The 15,414-nt window shown below is 37.3% G+C and overlaps 1 protein-coding gene across 1 annotated transcript; it reads right to left on the bottom strand.

The window, feature by feature from the left end:
* Positions 1-5,342: 5,342 nt before the first annotated feature.
* ccn1l1 (cellular communication network factor 1, like 1) lies at positions 5,343-10,270 on the bottom strand. The gene is made up of 5 exons (XM_051657524.1): positions 9,961-10,270; positions 9,131-9,344; positions 7,724-8,071; positions 6,366-6,568; positions 5,343-6,101 (listed from the first exon to the last, which is right to left on the bottom strand). The coding sequence occupies exons 1-5, from the start codon at positions 10,072-10,074 to the stop codon at positions 5,790-5,792; spliced, it is 1,191 nt and encodes a 396-aa protein (XP_051513484.1). The 5' UTR covers positions 10,075-10,270; the 3' UTR covers positions 5,343-5,789.
* Positions 10,271-15,414: the final 5,144 nt, after the last annotated feature.

The following is a 15,414-nucleotide window of genomic DNA, read 5'->3' as shown; positions in this document are numbered from 1 at the left end:
ATAAGTCACCATCGATGCATCCTCGATTTCAAGGACACATGCGGGTAATTTCCTACATTCTTGGTACTTGTGTTCTTGAGGATTGGAATTGAACTTCGGCAGTGGATGATGACTTAGAACCAGGGGCATTTTAAGGTACCTCTGGGCCCATGAGGTGGGCTACTGCTGTCTGTGCATTGAACAAGCGCTACACGGACACCTTTAATGGTCCCGCTGAAAGTGTTTAAACCCGCTCCTCCCGCTAACATGGCTAGGGGAAAATGGGCCACATGGCCACGAGCTGGGCCCCATGGGATTTGTAGGCCCCAGGCTTCAGCCTATATAAGCCTGTGTATTAAGGTGCCCCTGCGTAGAACGAGTCCACGAGAGCGTAGAAACAGTGAATGCCACAACTGTTAATGTTAAAGGAATATTCCAGTTCAATACAAGTTAAACTCAATCGACAGCATTTGTGGCCTAATGTTTATTACCAGAAAATTTTAGTTCGACTCATCCCTCCTTTTCTTTAAAAAAGCAAAAAATCGAGGTTACAGATATACACTTACAGTGGAAGTGAATGGGGCCAATTTTTGGAGGGTTTAAAGGCAGAAATATGAAGCTTATAATTTTATAAAATCACTTACATTAATTCTTCTGTTAAAACTCGTATTATTTGAGCTGTAAAGTTGTTTAAATTGTAATTTTTACAGTTATTTTAGGATTTCTTGACAGTGCATCGTCATGGCAACGAAGTTGTAATATTGTCTATAACTTCACACAGAAAAGGTTAGTAAGCGATTTTTCGCACTAAAATAATTTTAACACGCACATTGTTTATGTCTTGTGGCTATACTTTTCAAACAATGAGTATTTTAAAGTTTATGGATTGGCCCCCATTCACTTCCACTGTAAGTGCCTGACTGAAGCTGCCATTTTGCTTCTTCTTTTTTTTTTTTTTTTTAAGAAAAGGAGGGAAAAGTCGAAATACATTTTCTGGTAATCAACAATATACCACACATGCTGTCGAATAAGCTAAACTTGTGTTGAACCTGGAATATTCCTTTAATAACATAATTTGGCTATTATAACACAATCTCATTATAAATAGCTGCAGAACAGTGAATTCTTTAAATATATATCTGTGGTCTAAGTAATCAAAACACCATATTAGAGTATTCAAGCTATGCAGTGCCGGTCCTACACCATTTGGCACCCTAGGCGAGACCCTCCAGTCAACCTTCCACCTGATAAAAATTATTATAGATTTGTGTATTAATTTCTAAACAAACAAACAAAACAAAAAAAGAGTACAAATGAACACATAATTAGTGGGTATATTAATAATAACAATTAATAATATTAATAATAACAATGTTGAGAAGAAATATTTAAGTACATGTTATGTAGGCATCATAAAAGGGTATCACCATATATATAGAAATAAACTTAATGTAAAGTGCACGTAACCCAACCAAAGTGATTACGCCATATTAGGGTATTCAAGCTATGTATAAAGGCTCCAGTCTATGCTACACGACGTTTAGTGGGGTATGAAACAATACAATGGGCGGTTCATTTTCGCAAGCACAGCAGAACCAACATAACTTGTTTAGAGATGTTCACATACCGATGTCTTCTTTACTTGCATAGCCAAAGCAATGTGGCCTAATATATAAACAGAAGAGCTAGCGATGTGATTGTTAATCCTGCTCAGAAAATGAGGTTATTGTCCGCCATCTAGTGGATGATTACATAAACTGTGTAATATTATTAAAGTTTGGGCAATAATTTTTTTTCCTCTCTAGAACGAATATATAGGCCTACTGTGAAATTATTCCATAATCTGTTCAACCTGCTTGTTGGGCATTTATTTTTGTATCTATTTTATTTATTATCAAGGTGAACTATATGCTATTAAGCTCATTTAAATCATGCATGCAAAGAATGCGTGCTATTATTAATTTACCAGGGACAGTATTTTTCCCTATATATCTCTCGGCAAACCTGTTTGTTAGGACGCAATTACTGTATAGTGGTGGGGTCAAAGATGGGTCATAAAAGGATTTGCCAGTGTTCTATTCTGATGTAAAGACAGTGTCATTTGTTTCAAAATAAGGGGAGTAAAAAGTAGTGTGATTATATTTAAATTCAGGCTCTGCATACAATGACTTCAAAGCAAGAAACCCCTAGACACACACACTGTCTTGGGGATCACCTGAGCAGACTGGTCTTTGATGAGACATTGTGGAGTCCCTACCACTTTTACAAAGGTAAATGTATCCACCCCCCCTTTCCCCCAACCCCCTGGTACCCGACTCCCTGGTGTCCCTATTGTTTCATAGAAACTCAAACCTTTGCATGATATAGAGAAAGGAAATTGATGGAGAGAAGACCATGAAAGATGAACAGAGCATAGCAGCAAGGGTGAGAAAATATCTAAGCCAGGGAGGGAAAGAGATAACAAAGAGGATGAGAGGAAGAAAAGAAAAAACTGGGGATACTGGGAAAATCAGAGTATACTATGGGAATAGTCCAGTTCTCATTATGTAGAGTAAGGAGATTGCTTTGATGCCCTTGTGTCCTCCTTAATTAGAATCTATCTTAATTGAAAACTAGAAATAAAATATATAATACTGTTACATTTTATATAGTTAATTTCTTCTGTCAGCTGTGATTTATCTACAAGGGGAAATTATTCTTCATAGCTCAAAGTCTTCTTGACATTTCACAGGAGTTCTTAGCAACTCTTGTTCTTGTCTACAAAAAGGAGTTTGATTCCGAAATTAAACAAGTAGGCAAAACTGTGATGTAACAGTGATCACTAGCAATTTGCTCATTTTTCTCAAGGCGTCTCTCGATTTTTCTCTTTAATTAAAGAAAGATGCTAAATATACTACCAATGATTTGGTACACATTTTAAACTGATGTGGAAAAATATGTTATAAATAATAGTTCAAAGATAAGATGTTTTAAGGTGGTAAAGTGTATAATATGTAAACAATGCAATGATTGCAATACTATCTAATGTGTATCAAGTGTTTGATAGCATTTACTAAAGAGAGCTTAATTCATCCGTGTTTTATACAATGCAAGGATGGAATCTCCACATGTGATAATGGAGGGATTCGAGGAAAACACAGAAGTTTTCACTGTATGATATCCTTTTAGGTTTCATGTTGTCTGACGTGTTTAATCAATAGAGAGAGCTAATGTTCACAACTAATCTGAAACTATTGAATAGTTACGCAATCAGCATCTTAAACTAACCAATGATTTACTTCACAGTCCAAATTTCTTAGTCCAAAATAATAAATGATGGTTGTTGGAATTATCTTTATGGTCATGTGCTCAAGAATAAATTTCTTAAAGGAATAGTTTACCCAACAATTTAAATTCTCTCATCATTTACTCACCCTCATGCCATCCCAGATCTGTATGTCTTTCTTTCTTCTGCTGAACACAAACGAAGATTTTTTTAGAAGAATATCTCAGCTCTGTAGGTCCATACAATGCAAGTGAATGGGTACCAAAATGTTGAAGATCCAAAAGGACATAAAAGTAATCTCCAGTGGTTAAATCTATATCTTCAGAAGTGATATGATAATTGTGGGTGAGAAACAGATCAATATTTAAGTCTTTTTTTTTTTTTTTTACTATAAATCTCCATTTTCACTTCCACATTCTTCTTCTTTTGTTTTTGGTGATTTGCATTCTTTGTGCATATCGCCACCTACTGGGCAGGGAGGAGAATTTATAGAAAAAAGGACTTAAATATTGATATATTGACGTATCATATCACTTCTGAAGACACTTATTAAACCACTGGAGTCATATGGATTACTTTTATGCTGCCTTTATGTGCTTTTTGGAGCTTCAAAATTTTGGTACCCATTCACTTAGAGGGCATCACTGTTAAATGTTTTTAAATCAATCTTTGTTTTGTTTATAATAATATAGACATATTTTTTAACGATCTCTGAGGACTTATATCAATGCTAGACAATGCAATGTATCATTATTCAACATTCAAAACATTTACCAACTGATAAAGCAAAAAGTCACAAATGTTATCAGTGTGCACAGCTCAAATGTTCTGTGTGTTTGTATGTGGGATTGTACAGTCATCACATATCTCCTGCCATCCTGCACATTCTCAACACATTTACACATTTTCTTTTCCTCTGTCACAGCAGTGCTGAAAGTCTCAGCTCTCTGTGAGAGACTAAGAGACAAGGAGAGAGAGAGAGATAAAGCAAGATTTATTGAGAGAAAATTAGAGCACAAGATAGTAAGAAAAAAGACATCATTCCTTAGGAGTGTCAAGCAATTGGTCTTGAGTGTAGCTGCTTAATATTAATGTTCCAGCTGACTGAACTTGCTGAAAACCTTACATTGATATATAAATTATTTAGCTATTTACACAGTTTTTTCTTCATACCTGATCATTCAGTGTGCTCAGAAAAAAAAAACAAGCACCAAATGGAGGTCTTATTTGGAAACAGTGGAGGGATAGGATTTGTAGGTCAGAGATGCAGTGTGTGTGTGGTATTTGAGAGGCCTTTCTGATGTTTGTAATATTGATCAAGCCGCCTATTAAGAGTGCAGGCTAACCGAGACATGAACTTGAGCCTTCATCTAAAGCTTGACACTGGGCAGACAAAATATTAAATTCCAGCCATAGTGTGCCAGTACGCTCACCACACACCAGCTGTTGGTGGAGAGGAGAGAGTAGATTTATACAGCCAATTAATGGATGGGGATTATTAGGAGGCCATGATTGAAAAGGGCCAATGGGGGGACATTGGCCAGGACACCTGGGTTACACCCCTACTCTTTACGAGAAGTGCCCTGGGATTTTTAATGACCACAGAGAGTCAGGACCTTGGTTTAAAGTCTCATCTGAAAGACAAAGTAAAACTCTTAGACTATTACATATTCAGCATCAGACATATTGGCCAAGCCAATGCATATAATGTTTGTATTCTACAGTAATTCTTTAAGGGGAACATATCAGTAAACACATTACCATACAGCTAAGAGAAATCCTTCTTATGATTTAGAGTACTGTCAGTAAAACAGCATTTTCCCAATGTGTGCTTCTTGTATTGTTTAAGTCAGGAATGTTATGCACATATTTTACAAATAGACAAACAGTAGACAGCAAATTTAGTCATTTTTCATTTCTTTGAATCATAGAAGATTTTTGCACCTTGAAATTTTTTATCTTTGCCGGCAAAAATTCTTAGTTGCCAGTATGATTTATTTTTGAAAATATTGGATTTTAAATTTGGATTTATCACTGATGTCCATAATTAATATTATTTCATACACAAAAAACACAAAGCCAAAACTATTATGGGTATACATTTTATTTACCAAATGAACATAAAAAATTATTTGCTATTCACCTCAACACAAATTTGAGTTTTGAATATGACACTTCATAATAAACGAAGTCTGTATAAATATTAAATAAGGAAAACTCACTCAAATCAGATATGTACAGTTGGATTGATACATATTTACAGTATAAACAGTGAATCAGGCTTTATGAATACAATTGTGATGTCAGTGTATCCAATACTGAATCATGGTGTGAAATGGTTCAAAAAATTCTTATATCAAACCAAACAATAATGACCTTTGTCCATACATCCTCTGTCACTTCCACATACAAGATAAAATTATGTATATGTTATTGTTATACAAAGCCTATATTGATGGGTGCAGAAGTAAAAAGTTTCCATTGAAAGACTGTGTACAGCAGATCCATAGAAAAGTCAGAATATGTGTAAGTTCTTGAAATAATATCAGTGTGTGAATGTGTGTATATCATTTGGCAGATTGATCAACTCTGCTTGTGATGACAGGCCTTCTCTGTTATTTCTTTGACTGCAGTGGCATCGCTGTATCCACATGACATTGCGAGTAATGTCCTCTTGTTCTGGCCCGGGACAGTAAAAGTGTAGACGAACTGTATGCGTCACAGAGGGAATGCAGAGACGGCCGTCTGAGCAGGAGCCACATGAACGAGGCCGGTAACGGCGAGCAGTGAAGCATCCTGCAGATGTGATGTGCATAGATTTCTGCGGTCGTGTGATCCTTTGACACTTCTTTCCATTCTGAGTAAGAGGAAGAGAATGGACATTAAAGGTATAATTCACCATAAAATGAAAATCCTGTAATCATTTATTCACCCTCATGTTGTTCCAAACCTGTATGACTTAGGTATAGGCAGAATGTATACCTCAATTACCATTCACTTTCATTGTATGGAAAAATGATGCGATAAAAGTGAATGGTGACTGGGGCTAACTGCCTTAACAGCATTCCAAGGAAGTTTTATTCAAACTACCCCAGATACAGATCCAAATGCAGCTGCTTACCTTTAGTGATTGTGCAAGGTTGACGCCACACTCTCGGATCTGACAGAGCCTAGTTTCCCTGATGAGCAGACACTCAACATTACTATTGGTTACACGGCTGGATACGCCCATTCCACAGGTGGCTGAGCATGGGGACCAATCAGTGACTTGAAGGAAGCAGGTAGATGGAAGGATGGCGTGGGAATTTGAGGATGAAATCCACTCTGAAGATACAGTAAGAATATGTTTGTTGAGCTAGTTATTCTTGACCTATGGGCATGCAGGATTTAAAAAGTAAGCAGTTTTCTACCACCCTGATAAACAGTATGATCCCTTGAAAACAATATTTACACTGTGGAAAACCACAAACTGACAGCAGTGAAAACAAAATATAGTCATGCAGTGCGACATACTGTAAGTTTATTAGTTGTATTAAAGGGATAGTTCAACCAAAAAGAAAAATTCTCTCATCATTTACTCAACCTCATGCCATCCCAGATGTGTACGACTTTCTTCTGCAGAACACAAACAATGAATTTTAGAAGAATATCTCGGCTTTGCAAAAACCATACAATGCAAGTGAATGGTGATCAGGCCTTTGAAGCTGAAAAAATTAGAAAAAGTCAGCATAAAAGTAATCCATAAGACTCAAGTAGTTTAATCAATGTCTTCTGAAGCTAACCAGTTGGCTCTGGCTGAGAGCAGACCAAATTTTAACTCCTTATTAACTGTACATCTTGCTATTGCAGTCTCTAGGCACAATCATGATTTCAAGTTCAATCACACTTCCTTGTGCCTGACGCATGCACAGAATGCTTGATGGCTCTATTGGAAGTGTAATCGAGCTTGAAATCATGATCGCCAAGGAGACTACTGTCAAGATGTACAGTGAAATTTGTAATATGTAAAAGTTATATTTTGGTCTGTTCTCACCCAAAACCAACTGGATTGCTTCAGAAGACATTGATTAAACCACTGGAGTCTGATGGATTATGTTTATGTTGACTTTAGTTGCTTTTTGGAGCTTCAAAGTTCTGGCCACCATTCACTTGCATTGTAAGGACCTACAGAGATTAAATATTCTTTTAAAAATCTTCGTTTGTGTTCAGCAGAAGTAAGAAAGTCATACACAGCTGGAATTGCATGAGGGTGAGTAAATGATGAGAGAATTTTCATTTTAGGGTGAACTATCCCTTTAAAGTCTTCAGGAAAAGCGGGCATACAGCCTGCTTCTCATTAATGATGCACTGCTAGCTACTAACTTTTTAGGACATTTGTCCTTTTTTTAATTTTATTTCGTCTTTTGAGTTCACTTATAAAGGCAGACAGCATCAAAACATACACTTTAATTGCAATTCTTGCCCAGGTTATTCTGCTACCTTGATATGGGGCTGCTGCACTGCTATCCCAAGACGTAGACGGAGCTACAAGCAACTCGTTGCCTTTAAGGTCAGTGTGTTCTTGTGGATGCGAGTCAGGCATCGGATCCTCTTCAGCGATGCGATTGTCATCATCACACACCCACTCCTGGCAGCAGTGGCCAGAAAGCTTTGTGAGTCGGTGGCGGGAACAGGGTCCATCTGGCAGAGAGACTGTGTGTAGACAGAGCAGAATGCAGCCCACCACTCCATCAACACAAGTGCACTGATGCTCGCAGGTTGGTTGAAAGTCCTCACCGTGCTGATACACCCTTCCATCCAGCTCACACGGACGACCGTGAGCTTCCGCTAGGCAGACAGTAGGGATAGTTAATCAGCCCTGAGGGATAGTTCTGCTGACGAAACACTGAAATACATCTATCCAAAAAACTCCAGAAAACACGAGTTGTGAAATCTAGATGTGATCTACCATACCACTGAAGAGACTAACCTATCCCTCACACAGCCTCATTTTCATTCACATCAAAAATCAAGTATGGTGCTACTCGAAAATAAAGCCAATGGAGCTGTTTAGGATGTAGTCCAAATACCCATAAGAGAATTAGCATTTTCAAACCATGGGTTCCCACAGTTTTGGCAGTTTTGGGTTTATGTGTGGTAAACATTACTTGAGCTACTTGGACTGTTATGATAAAATAAATTACACACAGTCACACAGAGTCTAATGCAGAACAAACATCTTTGGTTCTTGAGTACGAGTTTCCATTTCGTTCGTGTGTGTTGTAATAAGTGCTGATCTAGCACAGGAGTTTTTTTTTTTTTTAATGTTATAATGAGTGCTTGTTGCGGCTGTTATCAGTGGTGTTAAGTGACAGCGGGCGGCGATGTTCTCCTGTGCATCCAGATGCGCGCTCTACTCACGCCACATCTCGTGTTCCATTCCAGTTAAATCGCAAAGCAAATTGCAAATATACGTGTCCTCGCTCATAATATACAGACACTGACGTTCAGATCCAGTCTTTGTTTCACCCCCCAACCCCAAAAAAGTCCTCACCACTTCTTAAAACAATGTGACACCCATGCAAAGTCATGCCCCAAACCAGTGTTCAAATTGAGTAAGAGCTCTTGGGGGAACCCCTTATGCACACACGATTCTCCGCCGGAATCCCTACCAAACATTCACAGAATAATTCAATATATTTATTCAAATGAGTCTTTTTGATATTTTAATGTTGTAAGACAAGAGTAAGATGTTAGGCTCAACTATAGACTATATTTTTTTAGAATTTAAATAGTGGACACTGTGGCTGAGATGCATAGTGTATGCTTTTTGTCCCTCAACTCTTAATCTACATGTAAATGTTAAACATACTGTAAATTTAAATGTAAAATTGAAGATTTCCATACCTCTACACAAGCCTCTCTCAGGGATTCCTTCAGCCCCTAGGTGGCACCGCAGTCCTTTTATGTGGTCGCAGGGCTCAGTAGGGCTACAGTCTTGGTTAAACTGTCTGGCACAAACCCGACAGCAGCCACATGAGTCCAGAACCGAACTGACACCAAGAGGACAGGAGGGGGATGAGGATGGACAAGAGCACTTCAGTGGACAACCACCCTGTGCCTGAAAAAAGACAGAATGAGTGAATGTGGAAAGGACTATTGTTAGAATGCACTGCCTAGAAATCAAGGGAAAATATGTTGCTCTCACTTAAGAATTTAGGAAAGAGTTTAAAATGCCATATTTTTGCAATAGCGTGGATGGTGTAATAGGTAATTGCAGTAACCCCATTCGCCACTTAAAAGTCATTATAAATTCATGCTGTCTCAATATTAGACCACATATAAAGTTAGTAGGCTACTTGCTCTGTGAGCCAAAGCCTGACACAAATCGGGCCGAAAAGCAAATCTATTGCCTTTTATTTCTAAACGAAACGGCTGTGATCTGTAACAGAAGCTTATCTTTAAAAATGACCTAATGATTAAGTAACTTTTATCCCACTCCATATCACAACAAAGTGCAAAACTATGGTTAATTAATAAAGGATTAGATGTCATTCTCAAAAATTATCGATCAATGAAAGTCTACAGTATAGTTTATATCGTTTTATTGATTATATAAATGCAGTTTCTGAAAGAACAGTGACACTGCTTTGAATAATATTATCATATAGTTTATATAGTGAACAGGAATGACATAAACCATATTCAAACCATCAAATAAAACACTCAGCACTCACCTCCACAGTGACCCATGACAGCAGCACCAGTGTGAAAAAATGTCCTTGCCTCAGTATGGTCCTCAAAGGTGACATAGTTTTATCCAAGACTGAAGGGAATTCGGTGTGTTCCATTCAGTTGAGTTATAAAGTGTCTTTTAAAAGCACCAATGTAATGTTTTAGAAATTTCTATTTTATGCTTTCTATTTTAGAGCTCCTTTGCATCTGTCAGTTCAAAAGGGATTGGTTGGTTTATGTGTTGTCCTGCAATCCACACTCAACCCTTTCTCTTGAAGTATAAGTTGGTGAATACATAAAACTGTAAAGCTCTCCTCCACTTGATTCCTTTAGTGAATGCCACTTTTATAGACAGCTGTGCACAGCCCCATGTGACATCATATGCGACGCACACACACACAAGATTTGCCAGGGCAATTAAGGCATACACCCCCAATACATCTAAAACTTTTCAGGGACAGAGAAAATAAAAAGTTGTTTTTTAATTCACAGCCTTTGTCCCTTACACAGAAGTTAAATCATAAATTTCAGGAAACAGGTCTGGGTCTGTTATGAAATACAGGAATGGTGGAAATGTACTCTAGCACATTTTTGTCAGAGGAGAGTCCATTCCACACAAATACACACACTCACACTGAGAAATCCCTCTCACCTCCCCTGCAGACTGCATAGACAGTATGTCCGACGGCACTCAGTGAGACATCACACACACATGGCACATAGCTACATGCCCTCTCAATGACATATAGCATCCACTCATGAAATCTGAGCAAGAAAGAGAAGAAAATCATTTATACGTAAAAGCTTTTCATTCATGTATTTTTCATTCTTTTAAATGCATTTTCATTCTGGAGCTTTTCATTCATGTATCTGAGCAAAGTGACAGTTTTAGCTTATGTGTGAACTGAACACTAGAGCAGCTGGAATGACAGTGATGATGCTCTCTGTGCCATATAAAGATGGAGATTAGTCACAGCATATGCAGCAAATGGTTGTAATGACTGATAATAGAGTCATATACCATGATGGAAATCTGCAAGTGCAATGAGACACTGAAATGGCGAGTCATGTACATAGATAGAATGACTTGTGCATTTGTGGCACCATGACGCTGCTCGGTGGAACTCGATAAACAATTATGAGACCAAAAATGGTTAAAAAACAGTTATAGATGTTTTATTTGACTCTTTTATCTAAATGTTCAAACCCATACTTTTTAATACTGTTTTGTACATTACCTTTATTTTGATTGTCCTTTATGATGGGTAATTTAAATAAAATTCAGGCCATTGATGATTTCTTCTCTTAATACTTTTGCTGTTTCTCTCTTATTCTGGTTCACCGTAAGTCACAAAAATCTAAATAAAGCACTTCCCTCAATATACAATAATATTAAAGTTAGCAATATTCACTGAGCATAAAACATACAAAATATATTTACATATGGTGAATTAGTGTAATTGTTTTTTTTTTCCTACTTCTAAAATTAAATGTGATGTTACTACAACACTTCAAACCAACAGACTGCTAACCAGTGTTGGGTGTAATCCAATTACAGTACAAAGTAATTATTTACTGTAATCTTATTACTTTTTAGTACAAAAAGCACATTACAGTTACTGACTTTCAATTAATTTAATTACTTTATAGCGTTAATTAAGTACATTATAGCGTTATGCTTATTTCTAATATATTATTTATGTAGAATACATGAATTATGGCCCTGTAACGAGTCATTGTAAATGATAAAAGTGAGGTGCTGAGTGTATGACTTGTGTGTAACAATAAACAAGATATAAAGACATTATTTTGAATTTGTTGAGCGGAAAAGTGGTTTAGAAAGTAACTTAAAAGTAAAGTTATTAGTAATGTGATTACTTTTCCAATTAATTAGTTAGTAATGCAATCTGATTACAATTTTAGGGAAATAATTAATCATTTGTAGTGTATTACTATTTTCAAGTAACTTACACAACACTGCTGCTAACACAGACTTGCATGTGATGGAGCAATCACAGTTTAAGTGACCCAGATCACCTTAATTCACCCCATTTGATTCTTACACCAACATCTAACTCCAAAGTTTTTGTTTGACTATTTGTCAGACTAAACAGATGGCCATCCTGAATGCTAAAGGAAGAAAATGTAAAGATAAGGTCTGTGAGTTGACCATCTGTTAACTAATGTCTGGAACATTTGACAAGCATTGCCATGGAAGCAGTCGAGTGAGGGATCCGCTCTGTTCATTAGCAAGAGAAGTATGTCAAAATTGCACAGTGGGAAATCAGCGTGTGTATATTTGTCTGTCTGCCTGGGGACAGAATAATAAAAGTCTTGCCTAAAAATAGAAATAAAAAGCAATAGAGAATGAACAAACTAATAAACTAATATTATGGCAACTCCTAGGCTTGTCAGAAAGAGTCTCCAAAGCAGTGGAAACTGCATCTGCTGAAAGCAAAACAATCTCAAAACTGTATGAATCAAAAATTATTTTCTAAAATGAATTCTAAGACACACTTTTTGAAAGGATTTTACTCTTGGTTTTTAATGTGGAACAAGAACTGATAGCTTTTTATGGATACATATATAGTATGTGTGTAATTATGAATGTCAGTGTACTTCCCATCTCTCTGTGATTAAGAGATGGAGGAAGTAAATGAGTGAAAGAATCTAGTGGGAATCAGTGTATTAGTGCCCATGATGCTGTTTAGCCTTGCTGTTTGCAAACTACAGCCTTATTTGTGCATATGTATACAGTAAGTACATGTTCAGCATCTCCTTTAAAAACTGTGTTCCTGTAAAGTATCCCCCCGCCCAAACACACATTAGATGGAAAAAAAACTAAACCACAAGTGCCAAAATTAAATCTTTCTTTTACATACATCTGTTTTTCAACACAAACTCATCTTGTATCAATAACACCTCTTTTATGATATTGTTCATAGAGCAGCTGATGTGGAAAATATGCCAACCCTAGGCCAAAATAATCAAACAGACCATTCACCCCTTGGTGCGTCAAAAACTGAAAGGGTTGAAAATACCAGCAAAGAATACCAGGCATGGTTTGAAACACTGTTAGTGGATACCAAGGATACCTCAGGGATATTCATGATAGTGTTTACAGGATTTGATGATTCACTTAAGAATGTTGCAATTGTTGCAATTTGTGGCAGGGTTACAGCAGTATGTTTGGTCTAGATTGAGTAGACTCAACAGGAACTCAAACAACACCCGTTGTGTGTATGCGTGCGTGTATGTGTTTGTGTGTGCTCATTCTTGTCTGGATATTTGGAGATTCCTTCAATTTCCATTTAAAGCTGATGGACTTTTTTTGAGGTTAAAATTCTTTCCCAGCTTAATATGCAGTCAACGGTAAATAAGCAGTTTCTAGGTTGATTTAACCTTGTGTAACACTTTGGCTTTGTTGCACTATCAAAAAACTCCTCTGTTCATTTGAACAACCTGTCCAGCCCCACACAGCAACATTGCCTCAACCAATGGAGTTTGGGGAGATACTATCTGTTTGTACAACCAATGGTAGATGGGGGGAGTTTTCTGGAATCTGTTTGAAACAATGATTATTTTTGCAGTTCCATAGCCCACTTGTGTGTGATGGATAGAGAAGTTCAGGTGCTGTCTGACTCTACACTGGCTTGTCTGTATTCAGCACTTTACGCGCTCTGACAGACTCATGCATCATCACAGAGCCGTCTCTGTTTGTTTGCCTCTGATTAGCTCTGTGTCCAATGTGTACCGAACATCCCTGCTTTTTCGACTGCCATTGCTGTGCAAAAAGACATCCCTCAAATGATGTCTGTTTAGAATGCATCATTTCCTTTCAAAAGTGCCGCACTGATCATAATATTTTATGGTCCATAATATTTCAAGGTCCATTTCCGGAGTCTTGCCTCAGAAGAGACGCCTTCAGTATGAAAGCATAATAAGGTTCTGGTCCTTTAACTTTATTGGGTAGTTATCAACATATTGGTGTGCATCTAAACAAACTCATTGTTCGTATCACTCCGGAAACGGTTGATTCTGTTTAGCTTCATTTGGAACTATTTTCTTTAGCAGAGCAAAATTAGACAAAATAACTGGCCATATTAGGTCTAAAATGTAAGTTATTCTAAATGAACTTCTTTTTTATAAAAGCACTTGCAATCATGCTGTTGTACTGAATATCATAACAGCTTTTATTACCTGCAGCCTTGTGCCTGTGGCTAAATCATAGCCTTGCTAGTAAAACATGTTGCTCATGTGATGTTGTTTAGATGCAGTTTGAAAACTTCCATGTGGAGAGATAATTGTTGTATATGACATTTGCTGCATACGCATAACTACATAATGTTTATCAGCTGTGTCCTAGCTGGGGTGTGCATGTGTTAGCTTACTGTGTAGCGCTTCAGAGATAAAAGTAAAAAAAGGCCAGTGTTTTAATAATCTGAGGCGACTAACTTCACATCTGATTAAGTCTTCTGCATTGCAGTGAATGGCCCCTTAACCTCATAAATAGGTCAGAAGTTCAACCAGGCGAAGGTGGTGTTCTCCACAGGTGTGTCTCAATGAGGTTCATTCAGACATTCACTTTTCATCACTGATGTGAGCTTTGAGAGCCTGTTATTCATTCACTATGAGTTCCTTCACCCACTCAAACTGGGGGTGCTGACAGCCATAGGGAGAGCACTACCACCCTCCTCCACTCCCACACTGCCAAAGCCTTCAACAACAAAACTGTCCTCTGTGAAAGACAAGATCTCCAGGTGTGCAGTAGATATGAAGTGTAATATATGCATGGGTGAAGACGAGGACCCTGCTGCAGATTAGAGGCAAAGTTGATGTAACTGTTGATGGTGCATGGTGTACGCAGCTTGCAGGCAATGTTTCGGTCGATCAATGTAATTAATAATAAAAGAATGTAAACAGTTTTTAAAACAGGAGGTCCAACTTTGAGCATATCCAGAAGAATAACAGAGAATCAAGAGGGAGAATTACCACACTTATACGTTATAACTTGTATGTTAACAAGTATGCAGATGTATCTCTCATACATCCTCTATTTGCAGTTTGTATAAAGATTTGCTAAATGTAGGATGCCTAAACCATCTACCCTTCTGAAAATACCAGCTTAGACCAACATAAACACAAAAAACTTTTTCAAATATTAAATTTAATCAATTCATTAATACAAATTCTCAAGATTTAGAATTTATTACCTCTTATCCTAAGAATTTAATCAACATTAATTCATATTTTATGCCATAATATGTATAACTAGGACTATAATAGAATATTAAGTACTATATCAGACAGAATATTTCATTACATGGGCATTTTTTGCCCTCACATTTTGAATTTTGGGGGCGTTTTTGGTTGCATTTTGAGGAACCCTCGGGCTGAGCCAGCACTGGAGAGGTCTCATCCGGAACAAGCACAGAGGGTGACAGCGGCCGTCAAAC

The sequence above is a fragment of the Myxocyprinus asiaticus genome, chromosome 3, assembly GCF_019703515.2.
Source record: "Myxocyprinus asiaticus isolate MX2 ecotype Aquarium Trade chromosome 3, UBuf_Myxa_2, whole genome shotgun sequence".
Lineage (NCBI taxonomy): Eukaryota > Metazoa > Chordata > Actinopteri > Cypriniformes > Catostomidae > Myxocyprinus > Myxocyprinus asiaticus.
This window is presented reverse-complemented; position numbering and strand designations above follow the sequence as displayed.

What these genes read in the sequence shown, in the direction of transcription:
- ccn1l1 (XM_051657524.1), bottom strand. Translation starts at nt 10,074, where the DNA reads ATGGAACACACCGAATTCCCTTCAGTCTTGGATAAAACTATGTCACCT. An exon ending in TGTCATGGGTCACTGTGGAG is followed by an intron (nt 9,345 to 9,960) that starts GTGAGTGCTGAG and finishes GTCTTTTTTCAG; the next exon opens with GCACAGGGTGGTTGTCCACT. An exon ending in ACCTTGCACAATCACTAAAG is followed by an intron (nt 6,102 to 6,365) that starts GTAAGCAGCTGC and finishes CCTCTTACTCAG; the next exon opens with AATGGAAAGAAGTGTCAAAG.